Here is a 22,191-nt window from a genome sequence, read left to right as displayed (position 1 = left end):
AAGAAGGTAACCATACAATCCTGTAGAAGGCATAGAAATAAAAAAGAACTACTGCACTACCGTGGCCAGTTTATGAGGTACACCACCCCATTCACGAAAATGGTTCGCTCCTACAGACAGTGAGTCACGTATAGCAAGCCACGGCCACAAAGCAGGCAGACAGGTATCGAGGCATTCAGATACTGTTCGATTGAACATTAGAATGGGCAAAACGAGTGATCTAAGACGAGTGATCTAAGATACGTGGTATGAGAGACGTGGTATGAGAGCGTGTAATGATCGTCAGTGCCAGGCGCATCGGTGCCAGGCGCATCGGTTCCAGTATCTCAGAAACAACAGTGTCTAGGGTTAACCGAGAATGGTGCGACAAACAAAAAACATCCAGTGAGCGGCAGTCCTGTGGGCGAAAACAGCTTGTTGATGAGAGGTCAAATGAGAACGGCAAGAATCGTGCGAGCTAACAACGGCATCTCGGAATGAACAACTTGTCGGTACTCGTCACAGATGGGCCATTGCACCAGACGACCACACCGGGTTCCTCTCCGATCAGCTAAAAACAAGAAGTGGCTCCAGTGGGCACTCGATCACCAACACTGGACAACTGAAGAGTGGAAGAACTTTGCCTGGTCCGACTAATCCCGGTTCCTGTTGCGTCATGCTGATGGCAGGATTTGGCGTAAATAGCATGAGTCCATGGCCCCATCCTGCCTGGTGTCAACGGTACAGGCTGGTGGCGGTGGTATAATGGTGTGGGGAATGTTTTCCTGGCACCCGTTAGGTCCCTTGATACCAATTGAGCTACGTTCCCATGAACCGAAGAATCTGGGCTGGCCACTGAGTGTGCATGTCCATGCATTGCAAGCCTAAATTAGTGTCTGTGTCTCTAGGAGGGCGGCTACATCTCCTTCCAGCTGTACCTGGGTTAGGCTCTGGGTCAACCTGCGATAGCGCTCCACGCCCACCAGGGGGCTCAACAGCCTCCTGCTCCTCTCCCTGTCCCGCTGCCACTCCTCCCTGCACCTCTGGAGTCCCTCAGCAGAGCCTGGATCAGGGTGCTCCATCTTCTTCACTCCACTGCTCTTCTTCGCCTCCTCCATCTCCTCTTCCTCGCCATGGAGCAAAGACAACACGCCCTGTTTGAGTGACAGTACCTCTTTCTCCAGGGAATGAGCCAGTCGTGGTGCCGTCCCGTCTCCTCCCCCCTGTCTGAGGTGCAGGATAGAGCAGGATGCTGGCAGGAAACCAAACAGGGAGTCGAGGAACTGCAGCACCTTGAACTGGCTACAGGTGAACAATTATGTAAATATCATGAGAGATATATATATTATTTGTGTTTTATCTGTATCGAAACGCACTATACCATTGAAATATTACAGCACCATTAAATGTTCCAGTATATTTAGATTAAGGAACATTCATGCATGGCCCACCACTAAGTAATTTAAATCACTCGTGGATAATTTCCTAATTCGTTGAACATATCAAACGGCATTGTAAGCAAAGATTAGCTACCTGCAGTGGACGGATAATTCTCCCAGGAAAGGTGTTTTGTGTTGCCAGTGAAACAGCATGACAGCAGATGGCCCAGCAGGATTGGCCAGTAGGTAGTGTGGGCTGATCTCTAGCCTCTCACAGGGCATGCTTGTCTGGATCCAGCCAGCCACATCACACAGGGTGTGGTCAGGGGAGTGGATCAGGAAGGTCCAGGCATCCAGCACAGCCAATAGGCTAAGTAGGTCTTCTCTAGCCTCATCTAGAGAGACAGGAAAGAAAATAGAATGCAATAAAACAGTGAACACACTACATACATACTGTATTAACTGTTTATTCAATGAGTAAGCAACACTATTATACTGTTAAGAAAAGACATGTGAAGATGTCCACATATTGTCTTTAACTGCATACACAAATGACTATCAATTATCATACAGGGACTTACAGAGCTCTTACTTATTGACCATCCACTGATATAAAGTGTCACAGTTTTACCTGTTGTGAGTTGACTGTTGGTCATCAGCTGGGGGTGGTGTTTGACCTGAATATCAACTTGGATTTGACCGCACTGGACCACTGATGGTCCTGGAGCGGTTACAGAGGCCGAAGATCCCTGTCTGTGGACGTAATGGAGCATAATGGGGCATTTGACACTGCCAGAGGTCAGCAGAGGGGTCAGGTCAGTCACAGCGGTCACTGCCAGTCGGTGTGTGGCACGGGCTCCGCTGGCACCGGCCCGCCTGCTCCTCTTAGCCGCTGGCTCTGGGTGAGAGTAGGGAGACGAGGGGCTGGGTGTAGAGGGGCTGGGTGTGGGGAACCAGGAAGCTTGGCTGTGGGTCTGGATGACCGCAGGCGTCTGGCTCTGGCCTCTCTCTCTCAGGATGGATAAAGTAACACTCTCTGCTGAGCTGGAACAAAAATATATACTGAACAAAAATAGAAAACGCAACAATATCAAATATTTTACGAAGTTACAGTTCATATGAGGAAATCAGTAAATTGAAATAAATAAATTAGGCCCCTAATCTATGGATTTCAAATGATTGGGAATACAGATATGCATCTGTTGGTCACAGATACCTTAAAATAAACAGGCCTCACAATGAGCCTCAGGAGCATGTCATTGGTATTTCTGTGCATTAAAAATGCCATTGATAAAATGCAATTGTGTTCGTAGCTTATGCCTGCCCATACCATGACCCCACCATGGGGCACTCTTCACAACATTGACAGAAACCACTCGCCCACATGACGCCATACACGTGGTCTGCGGTTGTGAGGCCGGTTGGAAGTACTGCTAAGTTCTCTAAAACGATGTTGAGGCGGCTTATGGTAGAGAAATGAACATTAAATTCTCTGGCAACAGTTCTGGTGGACATTCCTGCAGTCAGCATGCCAATTGCACGCTCCCTCAAAACTTGAGACATCTTTAGCATTGTGTTGTGTGACAAAACTGCACATCAGTGTCCTTTTACTGTCCCCAGCACAAGGTGCACATGTGTAATGATAATTCTGTTTAATCAGCTTCTTCATATGCCACACCTGTCAGGTGGATGGATTATCTTGGCAAAGGAGAAACACTCACTAACAGGGATGTAAACAAATTTGTGCACAATATTTTCGAGAAATAAGCTTCTCGTGTGTATGGAACATTTCTGGGATCTTTAATTTCAGCTCATGAAACAAGGGACCAACAATTTACATGTTGTGTTTATAATTTTGTTCAGTGTATAACACGTCAGTAACAATCACTTGGACACAGTAGGCTGCCGCACAGGGAATCAAATACATTTAGCATTAATGAAGTGAGTGAGTGAATAAATGAAAGACCAAAAGAACGTGTGAAAGAACAAACAGATGAGTGATCTCAAACTGTCTGGAGAGCCTATGTACTACTTGAGCTGTACCAGTACCATGTTAACCCACAGCAGCAGCACTGAGGGCCCCCAAGCAATTCCACCATAAGGATGATATTCTCCATCCTCAAGACATGCGCCCAAGTTAAAACAAAACAGGTGGCGCAACTTGGACTCTTGATTGCTCTGCGCTCCCACAGAAATCGCTCTGAGGGCTGTTGGAGAGTATGTTGCCATGGTGACCAGATAGGCATGTGGCTGCTGTAGAGTAATTTCTCAAAGTCTGGAGAGTTATCGCCCGAGAGAGTAAGACTGGCTCCTAATAGTAGCTCTTCTACAGGAGGCTGAGGCAAGGCAACTGGGTGGAAGGGAAGACATTATTGATATCCCCTTCAGTCTTGCTTTGAGTGCACTTCACAGGCATAAACAGCAACACCAGGACAGCGGAGTCAATCACCACCTTCCGGAGACACCTGAAACCCCACCTCTTCAAGGAATACCTAGGATAGGATAAAGTAATCCTTCTGACCCCCCCCCCCCCTTAAAAGATTTAGATGCACTATTGTAAAGTGGNTGTTCCACTGGATGTCATAAGGTGAATGCACCAATTTGTAAGTCGCTCTGGATAAGAGCGTCTGCTAAATGACTTAAATGTAAATGTAAATGTAAATGTTACTTTTGTTTGCTATATGTCCTCATCAATGCAATCATGATCTAAGTTGTATAAGTTCTGTGATATTAACCAGGTTTCCATCTCACTTTTTATGCGAGGGACGACAAACCAAAATACGCTAGACAAGATGGAATCTTTTTGTATCGGTACAATTAATTTTGCAAGAAATGGTGGTGGAAACACCTTTATGCGCACATATTGATACAATAACCATCATATCGAAGTAAAATTGGAGTCACGCGATATGTTGTGTGGTCCTCTCACTACAACTCAGGAAAGCATGCAGTTTATTAAGCTACACATTAAATAAATTATGAAGTTCACAGGGTGGTGAAAGTACACAGCGATGAGCTTGATGCTCTTTTCCAATATTCTGGTGACATTATGATCTATGCTTGGCTGTCGTTTGACATAATAATAATAATCTTATCATGTAGGCCAGAGATTCCCAACCAAGGGGTACTTGAGAAGATTCAAGACCATTGGACTACTGGTAAAATGCACGAGGGGGTAACCCCTAGCAGAGCAAAATTCAGTTGGTGGTACAGTAACGGACAAAGGTTTGGAACCACTGATGTAGGCTATACCTGCACTATATGTGTAAGCTGTTGCTAGAGCGCACGTGCCAAGGCCAGAGTGGGAACATTCGCTATTTAAAAAGGCAACATTTTTTGTGACAAAATCATCAGTAGAATTGAAAATGCGATGGAAACCTTTTTTTTCTCTCTCTCGGTACATGGGAATTTAACCGCAAAAGTAATTTATGTGCATTAAGTCATCACTGCCTTTTGTCCACAAAAAGTCAATTGGATGAAACCACATCTTTGATGTGAAAATGCTCATATTGTTTTGCGCATATGCAGATTTTACAATATTTGTCACCAATTGGATTGAAACCTAGCTAGTGAGACAAATGTCCGGAGAGGAAACATTATCTTTCGGGTGTGATTTAAGTGAGTGGATTTAAAGATCAATATTCTGGCTTTTTTTACTTTTTTATCTCTGTCTTTTGGTTTGGGGAATTGCTCTTGTTGGTAGGTAAAGAAATCTGGTCAGCCACTGTGGGATCTAACATCTGGTCAGTGGCTTTCACCAGGCAGGATCCATGCTTGACTGAGCCCATTAACACATACTATCATTACTTTAACACTGCCGCTATCATTACCATAGGCATGCCCTCAGCTCCATAAAATTAAAAAGATATCAATAAAATTAGAAGTGCCAAAATTAACTACTAACAATTGATGTTCAATGATACGTAACTGAGGAAAATAAGATGCAATGTTCATAGGGCTCTCAAACGAGCTCACCTGACAGTGAAAATATCAACTGATATAGAGAGAGAAGTATATTTACATGGCACTCTCTGTGGATAGTATCACGCCCACAATCAAGCGGTCTTCAATGACACGGTGCCAAAGATTGTCCACTAGAGGTGGTGGCACCACTGGCATAACCTGCCTCTTCTCATGAATGGCCTCGTCCTCTGGCTCATCATCCCATAGAGAAACAAGGCCTTCCTGTTAGAGGATCAAAGACTACCATCAACACCAATATGATAACAGTTACATACATCTGGCATATATTGAATTGTCATGTAAGAAAGATCATGATAATGTGAGAAAGATCATGATAATGTAAGAAAGATAAGCATGACTAGGCTATTGACAATCACCTGCTCTGTCTGGGTGAGAATGTGTTCTCTTCCTGAGACCAGGTCTGTGAGGGCTTGGACTGACTGGCGTAGAACCCTCTCCTTCACCCTCACATCGCTCTGAAAATCCTGGAGCAAGGTCAGGCCACTCTAAAGAAACACAACATAGTGGAAAATAGCAACATGTTGGATAAACTGGAATATCGTTGCATCTGGACAATACACACCAAACATGACAACTGCTTAATAATTGACGCATTGTTCTCATTAGCACCCAAATACACACCTACAGAATAACAGCTGTGATGTTGTTCTCCTGAATGTAATAATATACCTGTAGTCTGGACTGTAGAGCTTGGACAGTTAGGAGGTAGTTCTCCTGAGCCGTGTCAGATGCCTGCTGTCCTTCACTGCTCTCCTGTCCATGCTGAAACACACAACAATCTTTAAAGATCAGAATGGTACCTTTAGGCATTTGGTTTACAAAACACTGGATATGAACTTTGTTACATACAACATTTAGGGGTATAAGTTGGGTGTTATAAAACTGGTAAGGAAGAACAAATAGTAGTGTCTCACAGAATAGGTTGTCCCGCAGAGATCTGTGATGAGGAAAAGATCCACTGGATCCACAGGAGGGCTCTGGCTTCCAAAGACCAGCAGCATCTGATCTGTTCCACAGCTCAAAAAGTCATCCACATGTAGGGAGCTCACACCTGACCAGCATGATGCTACCTGTGGGAGACAGAACAGGGCCATGAGAATTATACAGTAAGCATGATAGCTCACCCAAAATAGCATAACAATACCTGAAAAGTATCTTTCCACACTGCACAGACTTGTCCATCGTTGAAATAGATGGCAAACAGACATCCATTGCGTCCAGTGTTGACCATCTGAATGTGTTGAGGTTCTTCAAAGGGAAGCAGACATACCTCTCTGGGAATGCCGTTCTCAAAATACACCAACTGCTTTTTACTGGTCGCTGCCACCACAGTTGATTTCAACACACTGTTCACCTCTTCAGCTGAGATCACAAATACACACTGTGTGATGGAACTATAGGCATGAGGTAAGATCAGATCTGCATTAAATACTTGTCCATCCTCTACAAAATACCCCATGGTTTTGCTCCTGCCTGGAGCGTCCAACTGATCTTTCAGACATTCTTTTGATTGTGTTTGGTAACCTAGTATGAATATTTTTCTTTTGTTGAGGGGAAACTCACCAATACAATTCAGAGAGAGCTTGATAGGTATTTGTCTAACTTCACCTGCCTGCAGTGATGTGTAGAAGACAATACCTGCATGGCTCCATAATACAGTAGGGCCTTGCAAGATAGTAACATTGTCTTTCATTCGGTATGGCAGTTTAAACTCCATATGTGGCTCTAATCTATTTGAGCTGCTCAGAGTGAGAAGGCTGTACTTGAAGACATCTCCCTTCTTGCTCTGTATCAGTAAAATGCATGGCGAAGTGACTCTGTTTTTCACATGTAGGGCAAAGGTGCATGCCACTATATCAACATTAGATGAACTCTTTCTGTTGATGACGGCCATACCACCATTCCCCTTTAAGAAAGTGCAGCCATCCCGTTGAAATGTCAGTCTGCTGAAAGCCAATTCTGATCCTCTTCGACTTTCACCATCTCTGGGATAGGAGAGTTTGCACTGAAATGTGAGAATATCACCATGGAAGGAGAGCAGCTTCGTGTGTTTGGGACTGTCATGTGTCATTGTGATACTTTTATCCACAGTAGGATGAGTTCAGCAGGTGTCATCTGTGTCCCCTCTTCGTCACCTGAAAAGTATATGCACATGACTCTAGTTGAGTTTAGCTTGTCTAACAAGCTAAATTAGCTTAATCAGCTGACTGAAATGCTCAGCTGGTGTACTGTAGTTATAGTAGCCAGTTACTGTAACGTTAGCTAGTTAACTTACTTGCACTAAACCCCAAACTTGCACCGAACAAACATGTAGTTAACTAGCTAGCTACGTGATTTCGCGATACAATTATGAAAGATGAACCGGTGATGCTTATCTGCAGTAATGGGGCAAAAGTTTGTCAAATAACGTTAGTTAGCTATCAAATATTCACAGTCAAAACATCGCGCCAGCACTCAGTCAATGTGCCCTTGATTCATGTCGCCTGCGTAGAAGATGGGTGGAGTGTTTCATGGCCAAATACCAAAATGGTTCATATAAGTTGACGTTGATATATATATAATATATATATATATATAATATATATATAAGGTTATACAAGTCTCATATAACGTTCTCAACCCTCTGCATCTACTTCCTGCAACAAATTGTGGTCCGCATTTGCCGCTCATCCGGCGAAGCACGTGACCAAAATCTAACGCGTTCAATTACGTAACAAACTTTGCATTGTGGGATAGCCAGTCTTGTTTCCAACAACATACACGTGAACAGTTGTCGCACTCAAAACAATTGGTAACTCGGAAAACTCCGACTTCCGATTTCAGTGCGCTCATAACTACTGGGAACCATGGAGAAAAAAAACGAGCTCCGACTGGGAAATATCGTATTGAACGGGTCATCCAACATGGAATCTCTGGGGCTCCGATTTTACGACCTGAAGTTCACTGACGTCATGATTTGACCTTGTTTTTTCTGAATTCCCTGTTGTCTTGAAAGCACCAATGATAAACTATTGTTTACGTGCTTTGTCATCAATGCTTACGTTGAAGAGGCTTGAATTAATCCATGCAATGTTCTTTACATTTGCATAAATGGACCTGAGATATCATATATTTATGTATATATTTGACGAGCTAGCCAAGAGTAAAAATGGCAACATATATTGTATATCAGTGGGTAGTACTGATTCATCTATCAACTTCCATGTAGCCACCACAGAAGCAGTCACTTGAACAGAGTCACTTGAACATGGCGGAAGTTGGGCAGCTCGAATCAGAGCAGGTAGCACACCAGCTCATTTTAGAAACAAGAATACATATATTTTGCTTGGCTATTTGTTATGATAATATTCATTAACATTACACATGGCAAACTTATCTCTCTTACAACAGGACATTGAGAAGAAAATTGAGGAGACAAAACAGAAGTTCAAGAATGAGTACGTCCAAGGTAAGTGCCTGTTAACAGTCCAGTTAGCTAGCTAGCAAAATAACATTTGACACAACACCCCATAATCTAGCTACTGTAACGGATAACATCATTTGCTAACTAGTTAGCTAAAAGCCAAAAAGCTATGCGCTGTTCGATTTCAGTTCATCAATCTAGTTTACTTAGCTCGCTAACGTTAGCTAGCTAACGTTACTTATTTGACTGAGAACAGATCATACTTTTGAAATAGTAGCCTGTTGCCATATGTTCACATGTGCCACTTGTAAACAATAATTATCATAGTAATCATCATCATACCTATTCAGTTTCTGACAGATTGTTCTGATACATTAATTCATTGATGAATGAATATTGGTTTGGCTACTGGCAGTGACATGTCTCTGTTCACACCATGATTATAATGTAAACTTGTTTTTTTGTAATAGAAAAACCTGGTATTTTGAGTATCCTACTTGAAGTGAAGACTATACTATACCTTTCAGTCCCCTGATAAGCGTTCTTGAAAGACCAATCCCTCTTTGAAAGAACACTTGTTTCCTAAACAGCTACATTTAGTAAATGAGGTAGCTCAAGTAGCAAGGCACCCCTGTTTTGTTTTACATACAGTAGGCTAATTACTGTCTGCACTCTATGGTAGGGTCTTGTCGCAAAAGGTTAGAAACAACAAACTCATAGGTGTGTTTTTGGAGTAGGTTTTTAGTTTATATATGAGTAATACAAATTGTTAATTTCTCTATCCCTCACAGAATCTGACAAATATGACTCCAGAGATGTGGACAGGCTACAGAAGGATGACGCTCTGGTGGAGGCATACCTGACATGGCGACAATACTCTGTTGACGATGCCTTGAAAATGATTGACGACAGTTTCCTGTGGAGGAAAGAATTTGGTTTGAATGGTGAGGAGACTGGGCACATTTTTAACCTCTCCTAAAATTCCATTGCAGGTGTCCTTATTTTCAGGGATTAAAGAAGTGGAAAGTAGTGACACTGTCAATAACCACGTTTCCATCCACAGTTTTTATGCGAGTAAAGTCATACCATTATTTAAAGTTTTGGTACAATTTTATAAATGCCGACAGATAATCTGTTTGTTAGACATGGTGGGATTGAGTCGCAACAAAATGGAATTTATCATTGCATATAAATGTTCGGAATGATACTTTCATGTGTACAACATCTAAAGACCTGCATCACTATACTGAGAGCTTTGCTGTTTCTAAAAGGACATATTTGGGTGTTTTTGGAGCCTTTGTTCATGTTAATCTGTGGCCCCCATACTGCAAGTGGGTGGTTTCTCAAAACCAAGTTAAATGACAGAAAAAGTGTCTGGACCCTTCTATAACATGCCATTTGCATCAAATAGAGATTTGGTTGTAAAAAGTAAACTTCTCCTTTTAAGGTTGAGTGTAGAAAACAGGAACAGCACACATTCTACACTCTGCTAAAGTAGTGTCCTAACTATATTCAAATACAGGCAAATTATAAAGAGCATTTTTATTTAGGCCTATCAGTATCACCACACTGTGACGATTCATCAGTAGCTGTTTTTGTGTGCCAATGTGGGATAGATTCTTGGCCTTCTCTCAGAGAAAGGCTTCATAGTCTATCCGTACAAGCCGGAGACAATCTTCTATAAGCTTCACTGGTAAATTGTGGCATTTTAGTCATGCAATTACAAGGTTTTAATCCAGACAACAGTCAGTTTGTTAAATCGGCGGCATGCAGAAATTGGATTTACAACATCTGATATGAGTTACTGTCACTTGTTGACATGTTTTGTCAGTCTTGAATAGAAGAGAGGTGTTAGGAATACGTTGGTTTTTAAGAAAGTTATTTTCGCCAGTAATTGTTCCTATTATGTAACATTCTTATTGAATGCTCTATTAGATTTTTGGCCAAGAAAGTTTTGTCTTATTTCAGATCTCACTGAGAGCAGCATTCCAAAGTGGATGTTTGAGACGGGGGCTGTCTTTCTCCACGGCTACGACAAGGAAGGCAACAAGCTCTGTATGTTGATTCAATATGCTCATACGGTACCATATGTATAATTGATTTCTCTAATAATTGCTCACTGACACAATATTGATACCCCTTACAAAAGGATACAAAAAATGTTCAGTCATTGTTCTTTAATATGTTTGCCACATATGTTGAGATTATTGAATGCAATACCTTTGTCTGTGTTTTCAGTCTGGTTCAAAGTCAAGCTACATACCAAGGATGCAAAGACCATCATGGACAAGAAGAAGTATGTTGCCTTCTGGCTGGAGCGCTATGCTAAGAGAGAGCCAGGGATGCCACTGACTGTTGTGTTCGACATGGCTGATTCAGGGATCAGCAATATCGTGAGTGGACACTTACCTGTATGATTAACATTGTAGTCATTTCATGTATTTGTCACCTGCCCTTATTATTTGATAGTGTTTGAAGAATCACTGTAATTTCATCCATTGCTACAGTACATCAATAGCACTGGTTTCAACCAATATCACTGTTGATCCACTCTACATAGGTTAAAGGCAAGCTTTATTTTTGTAATTTTTTGTCCTCATAATTAAACATGTTTGCCCCTTTTTCAAAAAGATGTGGCCTAACTCTGTGGGTGGTTATGAGTGTCATTGAAGCCCTGGTGAGCATCCTAATTTTGCTTGCTGTTTGAGCCAGGGACTTGGAGGGATTGATGCTCTTCAATGCTTAGCACGTTGGAGATTAAAGTGGTCTTTAAATCCGTTTGGTCAATCCAAATCGACTGACTACCTAATCCATAGACTGACTTTGTCTGTCGGAGCCTCCCAGCAGGCACTCTCCTCTGTCAGCCAGCTTGCTTCAGAGGCCAAACTCTCTTGGAGAAATGCACCAATTAAACACACACGAGCCAGAGAGAGAATAAATAACTTCACAAAACCCAAATATGAAATGTGTGGATTAGTAGATCAGTTTGGGAAGCAGTCTCAATTAAGTTTTCTGAAATAGCCCTGTGTGGGCTGGAACAGGCCTAGCCAGTGTTATCTCATTAACTTTAAAAAATGTGTCTGTAGGGGGTGGGATCTAGACAGGCTCCTCCTAAGGGTATGACTAGATTGATAGTGTTGTCTGACGATAATAGTCCAATATGGTAATGAAAACATGACTGAGTGAATTCTCATGAAGGAGGCTTTTAAGGTAGCTGTAATCCATTCAACTGACTGGAGAGTTTTAGATACCGGTAGTCTCGTGTGTTTGTATGAATTCAACCTTTGTCCTTGTTTCAGGAGACTCAGGACAGATAGCATTGGTTTGTTTAGAGAACACATTTGCACACACGAAAAGGAAACCTTTGAGTTTCCAAGCTGTGCGTAGTTATCGCAGCTAAGGCTTGTTATGGAGAGCGACTTTATACAACCTTTTAATCAAGGTTCCTCAATCATACAGTACACAACCAAACTGCAATGTGTCAGCAAATACTGTGATTAATACAATCAGCGCAATGCAAGTAGACTAGCCATTGCCTTAGTTATGGTGTTTCATGGGGTGCCTGAATTATATTTCATATGATTGAGTTGAGGGAAGGTGTTTGAAAGTATGAAATGGATTGGCTACAGCTCTGTTCAGTAGAACTTGTGACAAAGTTTCAATGGTGGTGATTTGGGTCATTGCACAGCTTGCGGCAGTAAATATCTTAGGCTGAGCAAACAATTTCCCTATTGAAAACCCATAAAACGTCTTTGCTAGTCAAAGCCTGCTTTGAGGCTGTATAGCACTGTACTTTTTGAGTCGTGTTCATTTACTTTTTTTTCTTTTTCAGGACATGGATTTTGTGAAGTATATCATTAATTGCTTCAAAGTGTATTATCCAAAGTTTCTATGTAAGTATATAAAAAGTGTAACAATATGGATTTCATTCACAGGTTGATCGATCAACTTTGTATGACACAGATGGCCTACATAATTAGTATTATCATTGACACGCATTGTGTGAAATTAGTTTTAATAAATGGATTTAAAACAACGCACATGGCATCATATGATTCGGTGTTGTGGCTAATGCTACAAGCTTGTCTATGACATTTTACCTCTCAGATATGGTTTTATCTTGTCATTTCAGCCAAAATGATCATTGTTGACATGCCATGGATCATGAATGGTGAGTCATGTAGTTATTCAAAATATTTGCTATAGAAATGTTAGTACCCATAAGGATTTTATGATAATCGAATCGTAGTTTGGACTTCGTCGTTGGGACACCGTTTTTTTTTATTTTATTTTTTTTCAGCTGCATGGAAGATTGTGAAGACATGGTTGGGTCCAGAAGCCATCAGCAAGCTCAAGTTTGCATCCAAAAACGAGATCCAGACGCTTATTGACTCTGAGTACCTCCCTCTTCACATGGGTGGAACAGTATGTACCTGCAGTAATTAACTCACTGAAGATGGCAGTGACGCTGTCCATTGATCTACCTGGCTGCATACATTTTCATCTTACTATCTCATCTGATGAATTCCCTTTTTCAAATGTCAACATTTTACAGGTTTTGCCTCTATTCCTCCGCTCACTTTTCATGAGAAAATGTGCCTAGCCTGTGACTAATCAATATTTGGTCATTATCACTACTTCGGATGGTTGACTTAATACTATCTCTGACTTCATTCCAGGACCCCTTCAAATACAGCTATCCTCCCCTTCCTGACGATGACTTCCAAACACCCACCTGTGAGAACGGACCAATCGTCAGCGAGGATGACAATGAGAGCAAGGAGGGCGAATCAGAGGGCAAGGAGTTGGAGTCAAGCTTTAGCTCCGAGGTCGCTGTCAAACCCAAAAAGGTACAAAGCCTCCCCTTTTATTTATCAACTCTGGTATTTTCTGTCCTCCTCTCTAAATGTCGGTACAGCAAGGAAGACAACAACACGCACAGATACATTGTATATTCACGCTGTGGCTGCATATAAACTCCTAATCTGGCTTAAATAGTCTTACTTATCCATTCGATTTTTAGAATTAGTACAAGATGTTGTCGTGTTTCTAAGGTAGCCTGCCATTAAATCTGATAATGGCGGATGCTATTACTCATTAACAGTAGAGTGAATTTAGTTAGTATTTGCAGTGAGCTAAAATTGATTACTGACGGTTTAACCCTGCATGGGGTTCTCTTAGAAACAGCAGACAGATTTTATCTTCATCATTAGCTCGAATTACCATTAAGCACACCCTGTCCACAGTCAAATAAGACGTTAGAAGAAGTTCAGTTCAGTTACTCCTCACTTTGATGTGCCGTTTTACTCCCAGACCCTTTCATTTCTCAACGTTTAGTGTGAGATAACATTATGTAATCAGGGTCCTCTGTGGAGAGAGCTGTGAATGGTTGAGGCGCTAATGCCCTGATTTGGCAGCTGTTAAGCTCCTCCTCATTGTCTCGGTCAAGGTGACTTCCCATGTCTCCAGCTGCAGCTTAATCCTTCCTGTCGACTGACTGACTGTACCCGCACATCGCAGTCCCACTCTCTGGATCTATCTCAGTCTACCTCACTCAACCCATGGCTCCTCTCATCAGGCTATTGAGAATGTGTCAAGTCTGACTGCCGTCAAAGAAGCTCTTCCTAGCTGCGGTGGAGACCGCTTTTACCCGCATGCGTCGTTCGGCTTACCTGACTTCACAGCAGTGTTTAAAGCAGTTCCCAGAATACACCCGCGGGGCCTACTTTCTTTCTTTTGTGTTACCACTAATGGTTTTGTTGCCGGCCGGCCACCGTGCAGCCAGGGCCCATCACTGAGACAACCTCCACCATCTAGTGCTCTCTGCTGTCGTTAGGCTGCTGTACCCTAGCAACAGTCAGCACATCATTACTGGCATATGCTGCACACATTCCCCTCTTTCTCTTCCCTTGGGGTCTTCACTGTTCATCCACAGCACAATCTATTTAGCCTCTACTTTGTGTGACAAGCAAAACAAACACACATTGTAGCCTATGATATATGCTACTGTCATTTCTGTCATATGAAGACTAGCCTACATGAGTAGATCTACCTGTTTCATATTCTTTAGTGTAATGTCAACTGGATGGTAGTGCTGTGAAGTGTTGGGTGTTTATTGATGTAGCTCTCTGGGTGTAGCTGTGCTAGCTATGTGTCCTGTATTCCTGGCAGAGGGTTGTGTTGTCTCTACATTGTCAGACAACGGGGCACTATGGCTATGCTGTGACTGTGCTGTGTCAAAGCAGACTTTTGTTGAAACTTTAATTAGGCATGTGCGATGTACCGTATACTGTGGGAATTTAGAAATACCAATGGTATGATTTTTTAAATATATATATTAATTTTATTTATTTCGGCCCTTGTGTGCACTTCCGGTAATACAGTATACCCTGGTATGGTACAGGAACGGTATGACAATATGGATGCCACCAAACCCTACATTTAAGCCATTTGGCTAACCTGCACCACTGTTGTAGCTCACAGGGGACTCTGTACATATACACACACACACACGTGCGTACACGCAGATACACAGACCTATGCTCCAGAGTGGCCCCGGCAGCTACGCGTCGCGAAGCTGCTCGCATGAGCCTCTTAAGCACCTGGAGCCTAAAACGTCAAAGTCCCCATTGTAAATTAAGACCACATTAGTCATGCACAACATATTTAGATTTACAAATGGACATATGCAAATGAGTCGGTAAATAAACATAGTTAGGGCTATCCAAAATCCTTGGGACGTCCCTACACTAACTTTAACCCTTACCTAATCATAAACATTTTACATTTCAACTTCAGTGGGGTAGGGATGTCCCAAGAATCCCCGATAGCAAGGACCAATAATTCACACCCAAACCCTTTCCTTGGAATGGCCTGCTGACGGTGTTGTAACATACAGACCTGGAGTCAAACTACACACTCTGCTGTGGCATTGGAGTGTAGCTATGTATTTATGGTCAGGGAGGGTCAGCCTGCCTTGCGCAACCCCAGAGGGAACGGTATGGTTGGTGTATGGTTCAGGTTCAGCCTGGGTATTTCTTTGGCATGATCAGGGAATGTCTTGTAATAGATTATAATAAATCAGGTTGGCAAACCAAAACCCGAGCCTTATCCAGTCTGTGTGTGGTTTTGTGTGTAGGCATATGTGTGATCGAGTGGTATGTGAATGAGTCCATCTATACACGCGAGTGAGCACAATGGTCTTTGTTGACTCTGACTAACAATCTACTTAGGCTATAGGCTAATCTCTTGGTTTGCTGTGATTAAGGTTAGGGTCCTAACTCCAATCATGATATCCATTGCTTACAGTTTGTCTGTCTGCACACATTCTGCCGTCATGATTATGTTCTGCTACTCCTCTCTCTACATAAACATTGTCCTGCCTCCTGAATCAATATCTGTGTGTCTCAACAGTGTTGATACAGTAGCGTCCCAGAGCGATCAGCTAATTGCCTTTCTCTCTGTTTTGAACCAAGGGCTGGTTTTGGTAAGCCATTGTATGCTCTTAGCCTCACCAGCAGAAGTACTGAGTCCTGGAGAGTTCTGCAGTCTGAAAGGGCAGTCTGAGGGTTTTACTCATGTAGAATGTGTGAGTACCCCACCCTTGCCATCTAATCACCATCATCGACTCATTCAGCCTTTGATTGAATCCAAAATGGATCTGGATCAAACATTTCAAATTTGAACCCTACAATGTGTTGCACTTTTCGGACTCAGTGAGATGATTTGGAATTTGATTATGTTTTTGAAGAGATTCATAGCCAATCAAGTAGGCTATCAGATACATTACTCACAATACTGCATCATAAAAGAAGAAACGTTTTTCAACCTTGATGCCTGTCCCAGTGACCAGCTTTATAGCATGGTGGTATTTTATCCAACTTGAGTGTTTTATCTTACTTAATGTAACATTAGGGAAATTGTTTTTCTGTAGTGAAAAGAAAGCAAGTGTGCCAAGTGTATACATGCCTAAATGTATTGTACTGACCTTTTTAATCCAAAACCATACTGTATTGTATCATTACTGTTGTGTTCAGTTCAAATGAGCTTATCTACTGTATTATAATGATGAATGTACTCCATGTTTATAATACTAGAGAAAGATAATTATACAGTCATACTACCACCAGCACTAAAGTTTTTGGTATTTTTACCGCACTTATGTTAGCATATTTGCACTTACCTTATGACAGATATACCTGTAATTGCAAGACCTACCTCTGTGTATCGACACCGTTTCAAACGACGAGAGAGCACCTTTTCAAAAATCATCTGTATTGTGCCTTACTGTCAATAACCACTCCAGGGCCCCGTCTTTCAAAAGTTATTTATCCGGATTCGGCTATCAGATAGGAGTCCCCATTCAAGTCAATGACTTGTCCATTTAATTCATTATATTTCTATGCATTTAATCCTCTCGATAGGCGAAATCCAGATGAATAACATTTCAAAAACTGTGCACAGATCATCGAACAGTCATTCCACGGTCTGCTTGGGGACGCTGCCTACAAATCATGTTATCAAAACAAGAATTTCATACGGGCTACATGTCTTAGACATTTCTGGATGTATGGATTTCATATTGTATCTGCTGCCGAGATCAGCCTTATTCACTCCAGCTTGCGTAGTGGCAAGACGGTCCTTTTTCATTTCTAAATGTTTGTTCCTAACCCTATGTCATTTTTTGGGTGATTTCTCATTTTAGCCAGTAGGATTAATATTAGATGTAATGGCAAAATGTAGATTTTCACCTAAATAGAGATACCCAAAAGTAACTGCTATTCATGTGTAATTACATGATTCTGACATGCCAACACTTGGTATATTTGGAAAGAAGTAATCTGTAAGATTGTGAGGAAATGATCAGAAGATATATAGTAGTTACATAGTTCAGAAAACACAAGATCAAGCACATACAAAATAACCGTTATTTTATTTTGAAAGTGATCTTTCATTGACAAGCTATAAGTGAATTATTGATGCCCAGAACTGGAAACGCATCAGGTGGCTTCCACAACATGTGAACAATATCAGAAAACATATGGGATTGATAGACCTAACCACTAGAAATGGGCAGATGTTTTAGTACGTGGTGTCAGGTGTGGTCTCAGGATGTTTCCAAGTGTCCCTAAACCTCTCCACGGTGGCATATGTCTGTAAATTAGATAATACCAGTGCTATTACATATTTGCAATCCCTAAATGCAAAATTTTCAGTCTAAAAACACAATTTCTACCATATCAACCTCACTCAAACATTGTGGTGGTGTTATGGGGTATCCAGGGTACATTCAAGTGTCCGAATGTGGTAATTGCACTGTTTTTGCACACTGGATGTGCCTAAAAGTTATTGTTCACAAAAAAAAAGAAATTTCTACAACACCAACCTCTCTCAAACATTGTGGTGGTGTCGGGGGACATACGTGGGATATTGAAGTGTTTTCATCATATCTTTCATGCGCAAAGATATAGTCACTCGGTAGACATTCGATGTTGCCATTAAGTCATACATCATCAGATAACATTGACAATAGGCTATATTTGTTCCTACCAACCTAAGGATTAATTTGATATCCCCCATATAGCTCAAACACAGACCAGATTTAAGCTTACCTTGCAAGATGTTTGGTGAAAACGTTGTGTAAAAAATACATTTTAACTCTCGGGGCTGGTGATCAATAACGGTAGGTCATAGTATTTTGATTAACCAGAATGATAAACTGAACATTTTGTTTTTCACTGTTTGATTAACAATTGATTTAGTTATGATTGTAACTCTTATGCAATTATTTGATAGTCTATTTAATCAACGGAAATGCTGTAATTTTTTATTTAATCAACAAATCAGTCAATTATGCTCATGTACATTTCAACAGTAGCTAATTAATCCCTGTTGTGTATTGCACTTGATTTGAACACTGAATAAAAATAGACATTTCAGAAGCAGCTCAAGTGTCTCTTGATGTCTTTATTGTGTCATCTGTGTGTGTCGCAGCGGTCTGGTGGAGGTGTGTGTTGCTTATCACAGTAGAAGACACACTCCCCATCTGACTCATTAGTGCTTGTACACGGATCACAGGCACACCCCAGTCACCTCTCCTCCAACTCTCCCATCCTATCACATCTTCTCTCTCCTGCTGCACTCCCCCTCTCCCTATCTCCCATCTGGCTCACTCAAGCTGTGGGACTGGCCTTGGTAATATACTATAGAGGCCAAATGACGCTCGTCCCACCACAACTGACCTTTCACCTGTCTTTCCATAACTTTCTGCCAACGTTGAACAAACCACGTGTTTATATCGGCTGTTCTGTGGTCTCGTGAACTCATTGTGTGGGTGGGTGTATGAGGGAGGAAGTTGGATGTGGGCGAAGGTTTACGTTTATTGAAGTGAAAGTGCTGACTAGCCATTGTCATGGGACCATGTGTTCTCACAGGAAATGTGTTTGTAGGGTTCCTCTTCTTGTTGCCTCACTATACTGTGAACAAGGTTCAGGGGTTATCATGGGGATTGATGTGTTTATTTAGGAAATGAAATGACCTGTCACACACAGTCCCAAAATGTATTTAACTGATTATAATTTGAAATAAATCAAATTGTCAGATTTGCTGAAATCAACAGGTAGACCTTACCGTGTAATGCTTACTTAAAGCCCTTAACCAATGATGCAGTTAAATAAATAGTTTAAAAAAATAATTACTAAATAAAATTAAATACAAAAATATAATCAAATCAAAAAGTAACACCAAGAAAATTACCTAACAATAACGAGGCTATATACAGGGGGTACCGGTACCTAGTCAATGTGTGGAGGTACAGATTGGTCGAGGTAATTTGTAAAGTGACAATGCATATATAATAAACAGCTAGTAGCAGCAGTCCGGGTGGCCATTTGATTAATTGTTCAACACTCTTAAGGCTTGGGGGTAGAAGCTGTTAAGGAGCCTTTTGGTGCTAGACTTGGCACTCCAGTACCTCTTGCCGTGTGGTAGCAGAGAGAACAGTATGACTTGGGAGACTGGAGTCTTTAACAATTTTTTGGGCCTTCCTCTGACACGCCTAGTATATAGGTCCTGGTTGTCAGGAAGCTTGGCCCCAGCGACGTACTGGGCCGTACACACTATCCTCTGTAGTGCCTTGCGGTCGGAGGCCGAGAGGCTGCCATACTAGGCGGTGCTGCAACCGGTCATGATGCTCTCGATGGTGCAGCTCAAGACATTTTTCAGAACCTGGGGACCCATGCCAAATCTTTTCAGTCTCCTGAGGGGAAAAGGCGTTGTCGTGCCCTCTTCACAACTGTCTTGGTGTGTTTGGACCATGATAATTCGTTGGTGATGTGGACACCAAGGAACTTAACTCTCGACCCGCTCCACTTGAGCCCTGTCAATGTTAATGGGGGCCTGTTCGTCCCTCCTTTTCCTGTAGTCCATGACCAGCTCCTTTTGTCTTGCTCACATTGAGGGAGAGTTTGTTATGCTGGCACCACACTGCCAGGTCTCTGACCTCCTCCCTGTAGGCTGTCTCATCATTGTCGGTGATCAGGCCTACCATCGTTGTGTGGTCGGCAAACTTAATGATGGTGTTGGAGTCATGCTTGACTACGCAGTCATGGGTGAGCAGCGAGTACAGGACGGTACTGTGCATGCACCCCTGAGGGGCTCTAGTGTTGAGGATCAGCGTGGCAGATGTTGTTGCCTACCCTTACCATCTGGCGGCAGCCCGTCTGGAAGTCCAGGATCCAGTTGTAGAGGCAGGTGTTTAGTCCCATGGTTCTTAGCTTATTGATGAACTTTGTGGGCACTATGGTGTTGAAGGCTGCGCTGTAGTCAATGAACAGCATTCTCACATAAGTGTTCCTTTTGTCCAGGCGGGAAAGGGCAGTGTGGAGGGCGATTGAGATGCGTCATCTGTGGATCTGTTTGAGCGGTATGCGAATTGGAGTGGGTCTAGGGTTTCCGGCATGATGATGTTGATGTGAGCCATGACCAGCCTTTCAAAGCACTTCATGGCTACAGACTTGAGTGCTACAGGGCAGAAGTCCTTTTTGGCCGGTTACCTTCGCTGTCTTGGGTTCAGGGACTATGATGGTCTGTTTGAAACATGTAGGTATTACAGACTCGATCAGGGAGAGGTTGAAAATGTCAGTGAAGACACTTGCCAGTTGGTCCGCGCATGCTTTGAGTACAAATCCTGGTAATCCGTCTGGTCTCGTGGTTTTGTGAATGTTGATCTGTTTAAAGGTCTTGCTCACATTGGCTACGGAGAGCGTTATCACACAGTCGTCTGGAACAGCTGGTGCTCTCATGCATGCTTCAGTGTTACTTACCTCGAAGCGAGCATCAAAGGCATTTAGCTCGTCTGTTAGGCTCGCATCATTGGGCAGCTCACGTCTGGGTTTCCCTTTGTAGTCCGTAATAGTTTTCAAGACCTGCCACATCCGACAAGTGTCAGAGCCTGTGTAGTAAGATTCAATCTTAGTCCTGTATTGACACTTTGCCTGTTTGATGGTTCGTCTGAGGACATAGCGGGATTTCTTATAAGAGTCCAGATTAGTGTCCCGCTCCTTAAAAGTGGCAACTCTAGCCTTTAGCTCGGTGCGGATGTTGCCTGTAATCCATGGCTTCTGGTTGGGATATGTACGTACGGTCACAGTGGGGACGACGTCGTCGATGCACCTATTGATGAAGCCGGTGACTGAGGTGGTATACTCCTCAATGCCATTGGATGAATCCTGGAACATATTCCAGTCTGTGCTAGCGAAACAGTCCTCTAGCGTAGCATCTGCATCATCTGACCACTTCCGTATTGAGCGATTCACTGGTACTATTTGCTTTAGTTTTTGCTTGTAAGCAGGAATCGGGAGGATAGAATTATGGTCAGATTTGCCAAATGGAGGATGAGGGAGAGCTGTGTATGCGTCTCTGTGTGTGGAGTAAAGGTAGTCTAGAGTTATTTAAAAAAAAAAAATATATATATATATATATATACAGTGGGGAGAACAAGTATTTGATCACTGCTGATTTTGTAGGTTTTCCTACTTACAAAGCATGTAGAGGTCTGTAATATTTATCATAGGTACACTTCAACTGTGAGAGACGGCATCTAAAACAAAAATCCAGAAAATCACATTGTATGATTTTTAAGTAATTAATTAGCATTTTATTGCATGACATAAGTATTTGATACATCAGAAAAGACAGAACAGAACTTAATATTTGGTACAGAAACCTTTGTTTGCAATTACAGAGATCATACGTTTCCTGTAGTTTCTTGACCAGGTTTGCACACACTGCAGCAGGGATTTTGGCCCACTCTCCATACAGACCTTCTCCAGATCTTCAGGTTTCGGGGCTTGTCGCTGGGCAATACGGACTTTCAGCTCCCTCCAAAGATTTTCTATTGGGTTCAGGTCTGGAGACTGGCAGGCCACTCCAGGACCTTGAATGCTT

The 22,191-nt window shown here is 42.2% G+C and overlaps 2 protein-coding genes across 3 annotated transcripts in view; one reads left to right on the top strand and one right to left on the bottom strand.

Moving 5' to 3' along the window:
• Positions 1 to 335: 335 nt before the first annotated feature.
• Positions 336 to 7,488, bottom strand: LOC111959906 (FA complementation group B). Of its 2 annotated transcripts, XM_023981751.2 has the most exons (9): positions 6,906 to 7,488; positions 6,487 to 6,704; positions 6,257 to 6,412; positions 6,012 to 6,104; positions 5,699 to 5,827; positions 5,380 to 5,543; positions 1,990 to 2,402; positions 1,513 to 1,753; positions 336 to 1,281 (listed from the first exon to the last, which is right to left on the bottom strand). In XM_023981751.2, exons 1-9 carry the CDS (start codon positions 7,411 to 7,413, stop codon positions 864 to 866), a joined length of 2,340 nt encoding a protein of 779 aa, XP_023837519.1. In that variant the 5' UTR covers positions 7,414 to 7,488; the 3' UTR covers positions 336 to 863. The 2 variants fall into 2 exon arrangements, with proteins under 2 accessions (XP_023837519.1, XP_023837518.1); XM_023981750.2 differs by having other exon boundaries at positions 6,487 to 7,488.
• Positions 7,489 to 8,490: 1,002 nt separating this feature from the next.
• Positions 8,491 to 22,191, top strand: part of LOC111959907 (motile sperm domain-containing protein 2) — a 29,560-nt gene continuing 15,859 nt past the window's right edge. Inside the window, exons 1-9 of the mRNA XM_023981753.2 lie at positions 8,491 to 8,622; positions 8,733 to 8,790; positions 9,537 to 9,689; positions 10,714 to 10,800; positions 10,984 to 11,138; positions 12,578 to 12,638; positions 12,878 to 12,916; positions 13,046 to 13,170; positions 13,425 to 13,595. Coding sequence (XP_023837521.1) covers positions 8,590 to 8,622; positions 8,733 to 8,790; positions 9,537 to 9,689; positions 10,714 to 10,800; positions 10,984 to 11,138; positions 12,578 to 12,638; positions 12,878 to 12,916; positions 13,046 to 13,170; positions 13,425 to 13,595 — 882 coding nt within the window. The 5' untranslated portion in view covers positions 8,491 to 8,589. The remainder of the gene's footprint in view (positions 8,623 to 8,732; positions 8,791 to 9,536; positions 9,690 to 10,713; positions 10,801 to 10,983; positions 11,139 to 12,577; positions 12,639 to 12,877; positions 12,917 to 13,045; positions 13,171 to 13,424; positions 13,596 to 22,191) is intronic.

Source organism: Salvelinus sp. IW2-2015, linkage group LG36, assembly GCF_002910315.2.
Source record: "Salvelinus sp. IW2-2015 linkage group LG36, ASM291031v2, whole genome shotgun sequence".
NCBI lineage: Eukaryota > Metazoa > Chordata > Actinopteri > Salmoniformes > Salmonidae > Salvelinus > Salvelinus sp. IW2-2015.
Note: the sequence above shows the minus strand (reverse complement) of the source record. Positions and strands in the feature narration are given on the sequence as shown.

Excerpts from the sequence above, each read along its gene's own strand:
- LOC111959906 (XM_023981750.2), bottom strand. The coding sequence starts at position 7,413 with ATGACACATGACAGTCCCAAACACACGAAGCTGCTCTCCTTCCATGGT. Across the intron at positions 6,413-6,486 it reads TGTGGAAAGATACTTTTCAG|GTAGCATCATGCTGGTCAGG; the intron begins GTATTGTTATGC and ends TGTCTCCCACAG. Across the intron at positions 1,754-1,989 it reads CAACAGTCAACTCACAACAG|ATGAGGCTAGAGAAGACCTA; the intron begins GTAAAACTGTGA and ends CTGTCTCTCTAG.